Raw genomic sequence first — 16,141 nt, forward strand, 5'->3', positions numbered from 1 at the left:
ATTATTATTATTATTATTATTATTATTATTATTATTATTATTATTATTATTATTATACGTTGGTAAGGTGAAAGCCGTGTTGTACCAGCTATGGGCTTTCTGCATGTTCAGCCGAATGTCACCGCCTTTGTATAAACATTGTCTCTTGCTGAAATAAACTATTGTCTTTGTCTCTTTTCTATTTCCGTTATAATATGATAATAGTGTCGTTCCCACCGTCAGGGTGGAAAACCCATCATGTAGATGATCTTTGTGTTATTGTTTTTAGTCTGCAGATCTTGCAAGTGTTCTGGAGAACAGAATTTTAAGTTTGTTGAAGATAAGTGTTGTGCATGATCAAGCAAGGTTGGTAACCCTCCGGGGCTTCTAACTCAAGCAAGGTTGGTAACCCTCCGGGGCTTCTAACTCAAGCAAGGTTGGTAACCCTCCGGGGCTTCTAACTCAAGCAAGGTTGGTAACCCTCCGGGGCTTCTAACTCAAGCAAGGTTGGTAACCCTCCGGGGCTTCTAACTCAAGCAAGGTTGGTAACCCTCCGGGGCTTCTAACTCAAGCAAGGTTGGTAACCCTCCGGGGCTTCTAACTCAAGCAAGGTTGGTAACCCTCCGGGGCTTCTAACTCAAGCAAGGTTGGTAACCCTCCGGGGCTTCTAACTCAAGCAAGGTTGGTAACCCTCCGGGGCTTCTAACTCAAGCAAGGTTGGTAACCCTCCGGGGCTTCTAACTCAAGCAAGGTTGGTAACCCTCCGGGGCTTCTAACTCAAGCAAGGTTGGTAACCCTCCGGGGCTTCTAACTCAAGCAAGGTTGGTAACCCTCCGGGGCTTCTAACTCCAGTAAGTCGTCTTTTACTTCTACAATTAAGTTAGTTTCTTTAAATAGGTTGATTTTTAAGACGTGTTCAAAGGTTTATCATTTTATTGCAGATAAATTACGGAATGAATATAATAGTTTTCAAATAAATTTACAAGACATAATTGAAAACTGGAATATTGTTTAGTTATTATTGGAGCACAGATGATGATAACATTATTAAGATGATGTAGAACAATAATGAGAACCTCAGTTGATAACAACGTTGTTAGATTTAATGTTGATCCAGAATACCTTCTGAGTCTGTACCACAGTGGCCCTGGAACAAAAAAAATTCAATTAAAATTAGAGTAACGTAAAGCATATACACTTTTTCATAATGTAAGTTCATCGAGAGTTTTCTTGCTGGTACCCCATCATCGCCCCCCCCCCCCTTCCTCTGGGGCCCCTGTCTTGTGGACATTTTGTCGGCACTTTGACGAATAACAAATTACATTTTTTGTGGGGATAATACAATTAAGTAAAGTCTTTGATAAAAACAAGCTTCGAGAAATGCCTAAATGGGACTAAAGAAGTAAACACGGTTAAGAAGAGTGACGGTAGTGTTTATCTTTGCTTGAAGACGAAGACACAGAGAAGGATCAGTGTGGAGACAGGATAAACAGGAACCACTGCACGACATTTAAGGGGCACGGAAGTTCCCCAGTCTTCTAATAACATGTTTATTTTTCCACTATCTGCTTTATCCATAATCACTATGGCATTTTCTTTGTCTGTTTCGTAAGTTGAAGTCTAGGATCTTTCTTCAATTCATGGTATAATTTAACAAATCTTTGAGGACAATTGTGTTGTAGAGGTCTGAGCGAAGCTCAGACATCGTCTTCAAGTATCTTCTGCTTCTATCAACTTTTCTGTACTTGACTGAAGAAGCCTACTGTGTAGGCGAAACGTTTCATAATAAAGATACCTAACTGTTGCATATGTGTCTTACCTAACAACCTGTCGGTATTTTATACCATTTTAATGTTCATTATTGGCTATATTCTTCCATTTCAGGTGCCTTAGGTTGAAATATCCCAGGAGCAAGATGTGGGCAGGAGCTAGAAGATTTTCCAGACAGTGATCAATTTTCGCAAGTTGTTCCTGAAATTGTTGAGAAGTTGCATCCGGAGGCTTGTATACCACCACAATGACCAGGTTTTGGTTTTCGATCTTTACTGCCAAAACTTCAACTACATAATTTGAGGCATTTAGTAGTTCCGAGCATATAAGTGACTCTGTGATATACAGGCCAACCCCCTCGTCCCCTCCTTTTGCCTGTTCACTCTGTTGCATCTGTATAGGTTGTAGCCAGGGATCCATATTTCATTGTCAAAGTGATCCTTTACGTGGGTCTCTGTGAAAACCGCGAACACTGCGTTTGACTATGTAAGCAGTCCACGGATGAAAGATATTTTGTTGTTCGTTGCCCTGTATTTTTGCAAAGATGAATGTCGTCGGACTGGTGGTATTGGTGGTATGAGGGAAAGAGGTCTTTTTTTTTCCCTGGCACTAATATCTGTTGTTTTGGAGTGGAGGCCATAGACTGTGATTCCATTTCAAAAATGATAGGAGTTTTTGTACGATTTCTGTCATATCCTGCCAGCTTTTTTCCTTCCTGGTGCTAATAAACGTCTCTCTCTGGAGTGGTTGTGGCTACCCAGGTTTTTTCCATGGTCTGGATGTTCTGTATCTTCTTGTCCCCTTTAGGTAGCGTGTCTGACAATAAAGTTATAGCACTGTCTTTCCTGAACTGAAGAGTGACACATTTCAGGGTGGAAAAGCTTACAGGAAGGAAGGTTGCATTCTCCTGTTATATGAACAGGGCATTTCCTGGGGTGGTCAAAGTTGCACATCCTATCTGTTTTTCCAAATATTCCATGCCTGCAGATACCTAATGCATAGAATTTGCATAGGCCTGGTTTCTGTTTGCCTTGTTTTTTTTGTGGTTATATTCCTTACTGCGTGTTTTCCTGTCTCATTACTAGCTTAAGCACTTTTACTAACAATGATGCCTTCAACAGTTATTTCTAGCATTTTATCTTCACTATTTCTTGGGGCATCCCCTTGTTTACTATCTCCCGCTGTATTGCTAGTTTGTAACATTGGTTTTTGCATGTCCATGTCTACGCTTGTTTCCCCACTAGAGCTCCTGTCTCCCTCCAGGTTAGTTTGTAACATTGATTTGGTTGTGTGACTATTGCGAGTTTAGGTCTCCCCAAGAATGTAATAAAAGAATAATAATAATTAAACGATAATAATAGTACGATCCTCAGAGACTCCATTAACTGAAGATGGTCTGTGACTGAGTTAGAGACTCGTTCTGAAGATGGTCTGTGACTGAGTTAGAGACTCGTTCTGAAGATGGTCTGTGACTGAGTTAGAGACTCGTTCTGAAGATGGTCTGTGACTGAGTTAGAGACTCGTTCTGAAGATGGTCTGTGACTGAGTTAGAGACTCGTTCTGAAGATGGTCTGTGACTGACACTGACATACACACGTCTCTGCCTCTCATACATTTTTCACTTTCATCAACCAACGTTCATAACTCCATAATCAGATCATTTCTACTGTAAAATTCTTCAAAAGATTTTTTAACAAATACCCAATATATATTTTATATACACTTTAAAGCAATATAAATACATAGGTGAAGTGGTTGGACTCGAGTGGCACTTACACGTGAGTTATCCTTGAGTTATCCATTTTAATGTTCAATCATCCTTGAGTAGCAATGAAAATGGGATGGGCTAATATTTTTGCTGCGGGTTTGTGTTTGAGAATGAACAGCCTAGTATGGGCCAGTAGGCCTGCTACAGTGTTCCTCCTTTCTTATGTTCTTATGTAAATCACAAAATATTCTTCAGTATTTAACATGAATAATATTTCATGGGTACTCACACGAAGGTAACCGTCCCTGTGTAGCCCTGAGGCGGAGCCCAGGTCACTGTTACTGATTCCTTCAGCGACGGGTTAGCGTGATGGGCACCAGACTGTCAAGAGAAATCACAACCAGGAATTAATAAACTGGTAAGCTTAAATTTCTTCATATGATAAGCTTCAGTTAAGCTCACAATAAAGGCTACGAGACACAGCATCTCAGTGACCTAACCCAGGATATTGCTGCTGATTGCTAGACTCTGAAAGTTGACGAACAAGATCACTGCAACTGAGTTCTCCTAGCACCTGACTCTCCAAGCATCTGACCTCTCCTAGCACCTGACTCTCCAAGCATCTGACCTCTCCTAGCACCTGACTCTCCAAGCATCTGTCCTCTCCTAGCATCTGACCTCTCCTAGCACCTGACTCTCCTAGCATCTGACCTCTCCTAGCACCTGACTCTCCAAGCATCTGACCTCTCCTAGCACCTGACTCTCCAAGCATCTGTCCTCTCCTAGCATCTGACCTCTCCTAGCACCTGACTCTCCTAGCATCTGACCTCTACTAGCACCTGACTCTCCAAGCATCTGACCTCTCCTAGCATCTGACCTCTCCTAGCACCTGACCTCTCCCAGCATCTGACATCTCCCAGCACGCGACCTCTCCTAGCATTTCACATTTCCTAGCACCTAACCACTCCTACCACCTCACCTCTCCTAGCACCTGACCTTTCCTAGCATATGACCTCTCTTCTTACCTGACCTCTCCTAGCATCTGACCTCTTCTAGCACCTGACTTCTCATAGCACCTGACCTCTCCTAGCACTTGACCTCTCCTAGCACCTGACCTCTTCTAGCATCTGACCTCTTCTAGCACCTGACCTCTTCTAGCATCTGACCTCTGATATCACCTAACCTCTCCTAGCAAATGACCTCTTCAAGCACTCGACCTCTCCTAGCATTTGACCTTTCCAGGCACTTGACCTTTCCTGTCGCCTGACCTCTCCTAGCATCTAACGTCTCCTAGCAATTAACCTCCTTCCAACACCTAACCTCTCCTAGTACAAGAACGCTCCTAGCATCTGACCTCTCCTAGAGCCTAACATCTCCTAGTACCAGACCTCTCGTAGCATCTGACCTCTCCTAGCACAAAACCTCTCCTAGCACCTAACCTCTCCTATTACAAGACCTCTCCTAGCACCTGACATCTCTTAGCACTTGCCCTCTCCTAGCATCTGCCTTCTCCTAGCACCTGATCTCTCCTAGCATCTGCCCTCTCAGAGCACCTGACCTCTCCTAGCACCTGACCTCTCCTAGCACCTGCCCTCTCCTAGCACCTGACCTCTCCTAGCACCTGACCTCTCCTAGCACCTGACCTCTCCTAACACCTGCCCTCCTAGCACCTACTCTCTCCTAGCACCTGCCCTTTCCTAGCACCTGAACTCTCCTAGCACCTGACATCTCCTAGCACCTGACCTCTCCTAGCACCTGACCTCTCCTAGCACCTGCCCTCTCCTAGCACCTGACCTCTCCTAGCATCTGCCCTCTCCTAGCACCTGTCCTCTCCTAGCACCTGACCTCTCCTAGCACCTGCCCTTTCCTAGCACCTGAACTCTCCTAGCACCTGACCTCTCCTAGCACCTGACCTCTCCTAGCACCTGCCCTCTCCTAGCACCTGCCCTCTCCTAGCACCTAACCTCTCCTAGCACCTGACCTCTCCTAACACCTGCCCTCTCCTAGCACCTGCCCTCTTGTAGCACCTGTCCTCTCTTAGCACCTGACCTCTCCTAGCACATGAACTCTTCTAGCACCTGCCCTCCCCTAGCACCTGCCCTCTCCTAGCACGTGACCGCTTCTAGCACCTGGCCTCTCCTAGCACATGACCTCTTCTAGCACCTGCCCTCCCCTAGCACCTGCCCTCTCCTAGCACGTGACCGCTCCTAGCACCTACCCTCTCCTAACACCTGACCTCTCCCAGCACCTGACCTCATCTAGGATCTGACCTCTCCTAGCACCTGGCCTCTCCTAGCACCTGACCTCTCCTAACACCTGACCTTTCCTAGCACCTGACCTCTCCTAGCACCTGACCTCTCCTAGCACCTGACCTCTCCTAACACCTGACCTTTCCTAGCACCTGACCTCTCCTAGCACCTGACCTCTCCTAGCACCTGACCTCTCCTAACACCTGACCTTTCCTAGCACCTGACCTCTCCTAGCACCTGACCTCTCCTAGCACCTGACCTCTCCTAACACCTGACCTTTCCTAGCACCTGACCTCTCCTAGCACCTGACCTCTCCTAGCACCTGACCTCTCCTAACACCTGACCTTTCCTAGCACCTGACCTCTCCTAGCACCTGACCTCTCCTAGCACCTGACCTCTCCTAACACCTGACCTTTCCTAACACCTGACCTTTCCTAACACCTGACCTCTCCTAACACCTGACCTCTCCTAGCACCTGACCTCTCCTAGCACCTGACCTCTTCTAGCATTTAAAATCTCATAGCACCTGACCTCTACTATTTAAGGATATTGCTAAGAGTTTCAAATAACAGGACAGTAATAAGTCGACAACAGGACAGTAATAAGTCGACAACAGGACAGTAATAAGTCGACAACAGGACAGTAATAAGTAGACAACAGGACGGTAATAAGTCGACAACAGGACAGTAATAAGTCGACAAGAGGACAGTAATAAGTCGACAACAGGGTAGTAATAAGTCGACAACAGGACAGTAATAAGACAACAACAGGACAGTAATAAGACAACAACAGGACACTAATAAGACAACAACAGGACAGTAATAAGACAACAACAGGACAGTAATAAAACAAGAACGGGACAGTAATAAGACAACAACAGGACAGTAAAAAGACAACAATAGGACAGTAATAAGACAACAACAGGACAGTAATAAGACGACAACAGGACAGTAATAAGTCGACAACAGGACAGTAATAAGTCGGCAACTGGACAGTAATAAGTCGACAACAGGACAGTAATAAGTCGACAACAGGACAATAATAAGACAACAACATGACAGAAATAAGACAACAACAGGACAGTAATAAGACAACAACAGGACAGTAATAAGACAACAACAGGACAGTAATAAAACAAGAACAGGACAGTAATAAGACAACAACAGGACAGTAATAAGACAACAACAGGACAGTAATAAGACATCAACAGGACAGTAATAAGACAACAACAGGACAATAATAAGACAACAACAGGATAGTAATAAAACAACAACAGGATAGTAATAAAACAACAACAGGACAATAATAAGACAACAACAGGTTAGTAATAAAACAACAACAGGATAGTAATAAGACAACAACAGGACAGTAATAAGACATCAACAGGACAGTAATAAAACAACAACAGGACAGTAATAAGACAACAACAGGATAGTAATAAAACAACAACAGGACAGTAATAAAACAACAACAGGACAGTGATAAAACAACAACAGGACAGTAATAAGACAACAACAGGACAGTAATAAAACAACAACAGGATAGTAATAAAACAACAACAGGACAGTAATAAAACAACAACAGGACAGTGATAAAACAACAACAGGACAGTAATAAAACAACATCAGGACAGTAATGAAACAACAACAGGACAGTAATAAGACAACAACAGGACAGTAATAAAACAACAACAGGACAGTAATAAAACAACAACAGGACAGTAATAAGACAACAACAGGACAGTAATAAGACAACAACAGGACAGTAATAAAACAACATGACAGTAATAAAACAACAACAGTACAGCAATAAGACAACAACAGGACAGTAATAAGACAACAACAGGAAAGTAGTAAAACAACAACAGTACAGCAATAAGACAACAACAGGACAGTAATAAGACAACAACAGGAAAGTAATAAAACAACAACAGGACAGTAATAAGACAACAACAGGAAAGTAATAAAACAACAACAGGACAGTAATAAGACAACAACAGAACAGTAATAAAACAACAGGACAGTAATAAAACAACAACAGGACAGTAATAAGACAACAACAGGACAGTAATAAAACAACAACAGTACAGCAATAAGACAACAACAGGACAGTAATAAGACAACAACAGGACAGTAATAAACCAACAACAGGACAGTAATAAGACAACAACAGGACAGTAATAAACCAACAACAGTACAGCAATAAGACAACAATAGGACAGTAATAAGACAACAACAGGAAAGTAATAAAACAACAACAGGACTGTAATAAGACAACAACAGGACAGTAATAAAACAACAGGACAGTAATAAAACAACATCAGGACAGTAATAAAACAACAACAGGACAGTAATAAAACAACATCAGGACAGTAATAAAACAACAACAGGACAGTAATAAAACAACAGGACAGTAATAAGACAACAACAGGATAGTAATAAAACAACAACAGGACAGTAATAAAACAACAACAGGACAGTAATAAGACAACAACAGGACAGTAATAAAACAACATCAGGACAGTAATAAAACAACAACAGGACAGTAATAAGACAACAACAGGGCAGTAATAAAACAACAACAGGACAGTAATAAGACAACAACAGGACAGTAATAAGACAACAACAGGACAGTAATAAAACAACAACAGGATAGTAATAAAACAACAACAGGGCAGTAATAAAACAACAACAGGACAGTAATAAGACAACAACAGGACAGTAATAAGACAACAACAGGACAGTAATAAAACAACAACAGGACAGTAATAAGACAACAACAGGATAGTAATAAAACAACAACAGGACAGTAATAAAACAACAACAGGACAGTAATAAAACAACAACAGTACAGCAATAAGACAACAACAGGACAGTAATAAAACAACAACAGGACAGTAATAAAACAACAACAGGATAGTAATAAAACAACAACAGGATAGTAATAAAACAACAACAGGACAGTAATAAGATAACAGGAAAGTAATAAGACGACAACAGGACAGTAATGAGACAACAACAGGACAGAAATATGATGCTGACTGTTTAATGCATTTAATTTGCAGTGTATTTCATTATAAATAATTAAAATACATCATGAATCTTATAGGTTGAGGTTGCAGATGTAGGTGACCTACGCTGTGCTACTTACCGCCTTGCCATCACAATCTTATAGGTTGAGGTTGCAGATGTAGGTGACCTACGCTGTGCTACTTACCGCCTTGCCATCACAATCTTATAGGTTGAGGTTGCAGATGTAGGTGACCTGCGGTGTGCTACTTACCGCCTTGCCATCACAATCGATCGTCTTGGGAGCCTTCACGAAGGAACCTATGGTACTGCCCTTCGAGTCGAAGGCCTTCACAAAGAAACCCTTAAAGGTATCAGCGGGACTCAAGCCTTGAAGCAACACTGCAACAATTCAAAAGTCTCTCATAACATTAACGGTATTTATAATATACAATACTGACAAGTTGATGATGGAGACGCCTGTGTAACATCTGGGGTGCCTTTGTTGGGTACACGTTTCACCAACGGGGCACCAGCGGTGCCTCTTGGCCTGGTGGCTGAAATTCTCGCTTCACACGACGAGAGTCTGGGTTCGATTCCCAGCGAGGGTAGAAACATTATACGTGTTTCTTTACACTGGTTGTCTATGTTCACCCATCAGTAAAATGGGCACCTGGGTGTTAGTCGACTGGTGTGGGTCGCATCCTGGGAAAAAACTGACCTAATTTGCCCGAAATGCTCAGCATAACAAGTGGCTTTCTATATAATAGTATGTCATTGATATCAGCTAGGACTGTATACCTTGTATATGTACTTGTAGTAAGTAAAGATATATCACTTATTATTATTATTATTATTATTATTATTATTACTATTATTATTATTATTATTATTATTATTATTATTATTATTATTATTATTATTATTATTATTATTATTATTATTATTATTATTATTATTAATGATTATTAACTACTGGCTTTATCACATCAATTCAGAATATATACAGAAGACGGTGACAGATGAGGTAATTAGGCCCCCGTCTTGATACAAGGTGTCCAGTCTCTTAGCCTTGATCAATAAGATGGAGAATCAGGAAGATGGACACTTGAAACTGGAGCCTGAAGAGAGGTGCAGCAGTTGAAGGTATCATCACAGGTGGATGGGACCCACTAGTACAGTCTGGCTAACATTTAAATATTATTGCTCAAATTGACACAATCGTGAATCTGTCACTAAGCGTCAGCATAGCTACTGTGATCAGATAAGATTTTGTATTGATTTTTAACCCCGGAGGGTTAGCCACCCAGGACAGGCCATGAAAAGTCAGTGCGACATTGAGTGTATGTCTTATTTCCATTGTAGTCCTTCAATCTTGTCCCCCAGGATGCCACCCACATGTCGTTCGTCCAGTTTTTATGTAGTCACTGTAACTCCTTCACTGTCACCTTCTGCAGCACAGATTATTCTCTGTTCATAATGACGAACGTTAAATGCTCTTGTAACACGTTATGAACTGACCGTGACGTAAAATAAGCTACACAAGTTAACAAAAAACTGCCATGTATGTTGGTCTATAACGTGTTTAGAAAGCTGCCGCAACAGCTGAATGAAAAAATACATAACTATTGAAGGTGCGGTGTGAATGTTGCTGTACCGTGAGTCATCATGTACTGCTGAACTCTGTGACCTTCAAGAACTATATTTGGGATGCAAGTGGTGGCAAATATGCTTTCTGTTTTGAGTCACCATGACTTGCTCTTTATTCATGAAATCATCAGCCTTTTTTTTTTTTTTTTATCACACTGGCCGATTCCCACCAAGGCAGGGTGGCCCGAAAAAGAAAAACTTTCACCATCATTCACTCCATCACTGTCTTGCCAGAAGGGTGCTTTACACTACAGTTTTTAAACTGCAACATTAACACCCCTCCTTCAGAGTGCAGGCACTGTACTTCCCATCTCCAGGACTCAAGTCCGGCCTGCCGGTTTCCCTGAACCCCTTCATAAATGTTACTTTGCTCACACTCCAACAGCACGTCAAGTATTAAAAACCATTTGTCTCCATTCACTCCTATCAAACACGCTCACGCATGCCTGCTGGAAGTCCAAGCCCCTCGCACACAAAACCTCCTTTACCACTCCCCTCCAACCTTTCCTAGGCCGACCCCTACCCCGCCTTCCTTCCACTACAGACTGATACACTCTTGAAGTCACTCTGTTTCGCTCCATTCTCTCTACATGTCCGAACCACCTCAACAACCCTTCCTCAGCCCTCTGGACAACAGTTTTGGTAATCCCGCACCTCATCCTAACTTCCAAACTACGAATTCTCTGCATTATATTCACACCACACAATGCCCTCAGACATGACATCTCCACTGCCTCCAGCCTTCTCCTCGCTGCAACATTCATCACCCTTGCTTCACACCCATATAAGAGCGTTGGTAAAACTATACTCTCATACATTCCCCTCTTTGCCTCCAAGGACAAAGTTCTTTGTCTCCACAGACTCCTAAGTGCACCGCTCACCCTTTTCCCCTCATCAATTCTATGATTCACCTCATCTTTCATAGACCCATCTGCTGACACGTCCACTCCCAAATATCTGAATACATTCACCTCCTCCATACTCTCTCCCTCCAATCTGATATCCAATCTTTCATCACCTAATATTTTTGTTATCCTCATAACCTTACTCTTTCCTGTATTCACTTTTAATTTTCTTCTTTTGCACACCCTACGAAATTCATCCACCAATCTCTGCAACTTCTCTTCAGAATCTCCCAAGAGCACAGTGTCATCAGCAAAGAGCAACTGTGACAACTCCCACTTTATGTGTGGTTCTTTATCTTTTAACTCCACACCTCTTGCCAAGACCCTCGCATTTACTTCTCTTACAACTCCATCTATAAATATATTAAACAACCACGGTGACATCACACATCCTTGTCTAAGGCCTACTTTTACTGGGAAATAATTTCCCTCTTTCCTACATACTCTAACTTGAGCCTCACTATCCTCATAAAAACTCTTCACTGCTTTCAGTATCCTACCTCCTACACCATACACCAGCAACATCTGCCACATTGCCCCCCTATCCACCCTGTCATACGCCTTTTCCAAATCCATAAATGCCACAAAGACCTCTTTAGCCTTATCTAAATACTGTTCACTTATATGTTTCACTGTAAACACCTGGTCCACACATCCCCTACCTTTCCTAAAGCCTCCTTGTTCATCTGCTATCCTATTCTCAGTCTTACTCTTAATTCTTTCAATAATAACTCTACCATACACTTTACCAGGTATACTCAACAGACTTATCCCCCTATAATTTTTGCACTCTCTTTTGTCCCCTTTGCCTTTATACAAAGGAACTATGCATGCTCTCTGCCAATCCCTAGGTACCTTACCCTCTTCCATACATTTATTAAATAATTGCACCAACCACTCCAAAACTATATCCCCACCTGCTTTTAACATTTCTATCTTTATCCCATCAATCCCAGCTGCCTTACCCCCTTTCATTTTACCTACTGCCTCACGAACTTCCCCCACACTCACAACTGGCTCTTCCTCACTCCTACAAGATGTTATTCCTCCTTGCCCTATACACGAAATCACAGCTTCCCTATCTTCATCAACATTTAACAATTCCTCAAAATATTCCCTCCATCTTCCCAATACCTCTAACTCTCCATTTAATAACTCTCCTCTCCTATTTTTAACTGACAAATCCATTTGTTCTCTAGGCTTCCTTAACTTGTTAATCTCACTCCAAAACTTTTTCTTATTTTCAACAAAATTTGTTGATAACATTTTACCCACTCTCTTATTTGCTCTCTTTTTACATTGCTTCACCACTCTCTTAACCTCTCTCTTTTTCTCCATATACTCTTCCCTCCTTGCATCACTTCTACTTTGTAAAAACTTCTCATATGCTATCTTTTTCTCCCTTACTACTCTCTTTACATCATCATTCCACCAATCGCTCCTCTTCCCTCCCGCACCCACTTTCCTGTAACCACAAACTTCTGCTGAACACTCTAACACAACATTTTTAAACCTACCCCATACCTCTTCGATCCCATTTCCTATGCTCTCATTAGCCCATCTATCCTCCAATAGCTGTTTATATCTTACCCTAACTGCCTCCTCTTTTAGTTTATAAACCTTCACCTCTCTCTTCCCTGATGCTTCTATTCTCCTTGTATCCCATCTACCTTTTACTCTCAGTGTAGCTACAACTAGAAAGTGATCTGATATATCTGTGGCCCCTCTATAAACATGTACATCCTGAAGTCTACTCAACAGTCTTTTATCTACCAATACATAATCCAACAAACTACTGTCATTTCGCCCTACATCATATCTTGTATACTTATTTATCCTCTTTTTCTTAAAATATGTATTACCTATAACTAAACCGCTTTCTATACAAAGTTCAATCAAAGGGCTTCCATTATCATTTACACCTGGCACCCCAAACTTACCTACCACACCCTCTCTAAAAGTTTCTCCTACTTTACCATTCAGGTCCCCTACCACAATTACTCTCTCACTTGGTTCAAAGGCTCCTATACATTCACTTGACATCTCCCAAAATCTCTCTCTCTCCTTTACATTCCTCTCTTCTCCAGGTGCATACACGCTTATTATGACCCACTTTTCGCATCCAACCTTTACTTTAATCCACATAATTCTTGAATTTACACATTCATATTCTCTTTTCTCCTTCCATAACTGATCCTTCAACATTACTGCTACTCCTTCCTTTGCTCTAACTCTCTCAGATACTCCAGATTTAATCCCATTTATTTCCCCCCACCGAAACTCCCCTACCCCCTTCAGCTTTGTTTCGCTTAGGGCCAGGACATCCAACTTCTTTTCATTCATAACATCAGCAATCATCTGTTTCTTGTCATCCGCACTACATCCACGCACATTGAAGCATCCCAGTTTTATAAAGTTTTTCTTCTTCTCTTTTTTAGTAAATGTCTACAGGAGAAGGGGTTACTAGCCCATTGCTCCCGGCATTTTAGTCGCCTCATACGACACGCATGGCTAACGGAGGAAAGATTCTTTTCCACTTCCCCATGGACAATAGAAGAAATAAGGAAGAACAAGAGCTATTTAGAAAAAGGGAGAAAAACCCATATGTATGTATATATATATATATGCATGTGCGTGTCTGTGAAGTGTGACCAAAGTGTAAGTAGGAGTAACAAGATATCCCTGTTATCTAGCGTGTTTATGAGACAGAAAAAGAAACCAGCAATCCTACCATCATGCAAAACAGTTACAGGTTTCTGTTTCACAGTCATCTGGCAGGACGGTAGTACTTCCCTGGGTGGTTGCTGTCTACCAACCTACTACCTTATATACTAGCCTTTTATATTCTTAAATTATAGGATGCCCGATTAATATCCTAAGCGTTCTCTCCTCTCATATTCACCAGTACAGTTAAGTTAGTGTATACTCCTCTCGCCACCGCAACATGACGGGAAAGTAAATTTGCGAGACTGCAGTCTGACAGTGCAACACCAAACATAGTGGTGTAATAGTGAAAGGATACTTAGAACATCTGTACTGGATTCATGTTGATTCTGGGACCTTGCTAACCCAGGGACCTTGCTAACCCAGGGACCTTGCTAACCCAGGGACCTTGCTCACCCAGGAACCTTGCTAACCCAGGGACCTTGCTAACCCAGGGACCTTGCTAACCCAGGGACCTTGCTCACCCAGGAACCTTGCTAACCCAGGGACCTTGCTAACCCAGGGACCTTGCTAACCCAGGAACCTTGCTAACCCAGGGACCTTCCTAACCCAGGGACCTTGCTAATCCAGGGACCTTCCTAACCCAGGGACCTTGCTAACCCAGGGACCTTGCTAACCCAGGGACCTTGCTAACCCAGGGACCGTGCTAACCCAGGGACCTTGCTAACCCAGGGACCTTGCTCACCCAGGGACCTTGCTAACCCAGGGACCTTGCTAACCCAGGGACCTTGCTAACCCAGGGAACTTGCTAACCCAGGGACCTTGCTCACCCAGGGACCTTGCTAACCCAGGGACCTAGCTAACCCAGGGACCTTGCTAACCCAGGGACCTTGCTAACCCAGGGACCTTGCTAACCCAGAGACCTTGCTAACCCAGTAACCTTGCTCACCCAGGGACCTTGCTCACCCAGGGACCTTGCTCACCCTGGGACCTTGCTCACCCTGGGACCTTGCTAACCCAGGGACCTTGCTCACCAAGGGACCTTGCTCACCCAAGGACCTTGCTAACCCAGGGACCTTGCTTACTCAAGGACCTTGCTCACCCAGGGACCTTGCTCACACAGGATCCTTGCACACCCAGGGACCTTGCTCACCCAGGGACCTTGCTAACCCAGGGACCTTGCTCACCCAGGAATCTTGCTAACCCAGGGACCTTGCTCACCCTGGTACCTTGCTCACCCTGGGACCTTTGCTAACCCAGAGACCTTGCTCACTCAGGAACCTTGCTCACCCAGGGACCTTGCTCACCCAGGGACCTTGCTCACCCAGGGACTTTGCACACCCAGGGACTTTGCACTCGCAGGGAACTTGCTCACCCTGAGATCTTGCTCACCCTGGGACTTTGCTCACCCAGAGACCTTGCTCACCCAGGGACCTTGCTCACCCAGGGACCTTGCTCACCCAGGGACTTTGCACACCCAGGGACCTTGCACTCGCAGGGAACTTGCTCACCCTGAGATCTTGCTCACCCTGGGACTTTGCTCACCCAGAGACCTTGCACACCCAGGGAACTTGCTCATCCTGAGACCTTGCTCAACCAGAGACCTTGCTCACCCAGGGACCTTGCTCACCCAGGGACCTTGCCTACCCATGGACCTTGCTCACCCTGGGGCCTTACTCACCCAGGGACTTTGCTCACCCAGGCACCTTACTAACCCAGGACCTTGCTCACCCTGGGATCTTGCTCACCCTGGGACCTTGCTAACCCAGGGACCTTGCTCACTCAGGGGCCTTGCATACCCAGGGAACTTGTTCACCCTGAGACCTTGCTCACCTAGGGACCTTGCTCACCCAGGGACCTTGCACACAAAGGGAATTTGTTCACCCTCAGACCTTGCTCACCCAGGGACCTTGCTCACCCAGGGACTTTGCTCATCCAGGGACCTTGTTCACCCAGGAACCTTGCTCACCCAGGGACCTTGCTCATCCTGGGACCTTGCTCACCCAGGGACCTTGCTCACCCAGGGACTTTGCACACCCAGGGACCTTGCACTCGCAGGGAACTTGCTCACCCTGAGATCTTGCTCACCCTGGGACTTTGCTCACCCAGAGACCTTGCTCACCCAGGGACCTTGCTCACCCAGGGACCTTGCTCACCCAGGGACTTTGCACACCCAGGGACCTTGCACTCGCAGGGAACTTGCTCACC

At 43.7% G+C, this 16,141-nt stretch overlaps 1 protein-coding gene across 1 annotated transcript; it reads right to left on the minus strand.

Annotated features, from left to right (window-relative positions):
* Positions 1-715: 715 nt before the first annotated feature.
* LOC138852536 (putative defense protein) lies at positions 716-9,126 on the minus strand (the record flags this gene model as incomplete). Its single annotated transcript, XM_070083855.1, has 3 exons — positions 716-1,126; positions 3,747-3,838; positions 8,989-9,126. Coding segments are annotated over 3 exons (300 nt in total), but the record flags the coding sequence as incomplete, so codon positions are not given.
* Between the last annotated feature and the right edge of the window lie 7,015 nt (positions 9,127-16,141).

Source organism: Cherax quadricarinatus, chromosome 11, assembly GCF_038502225.1.
Source record: "Cherax quadricarinatus isolate ZL_2023a chromosome 11, ASM3850222v1, whole genome shotgun sequence".
Lineage (NCBI taxonomy): Eukaryota > Metazoa > Arthropoda > Malacostraca > Decapoda > Parastacidae > Cherax > Cherax quadricarinatus.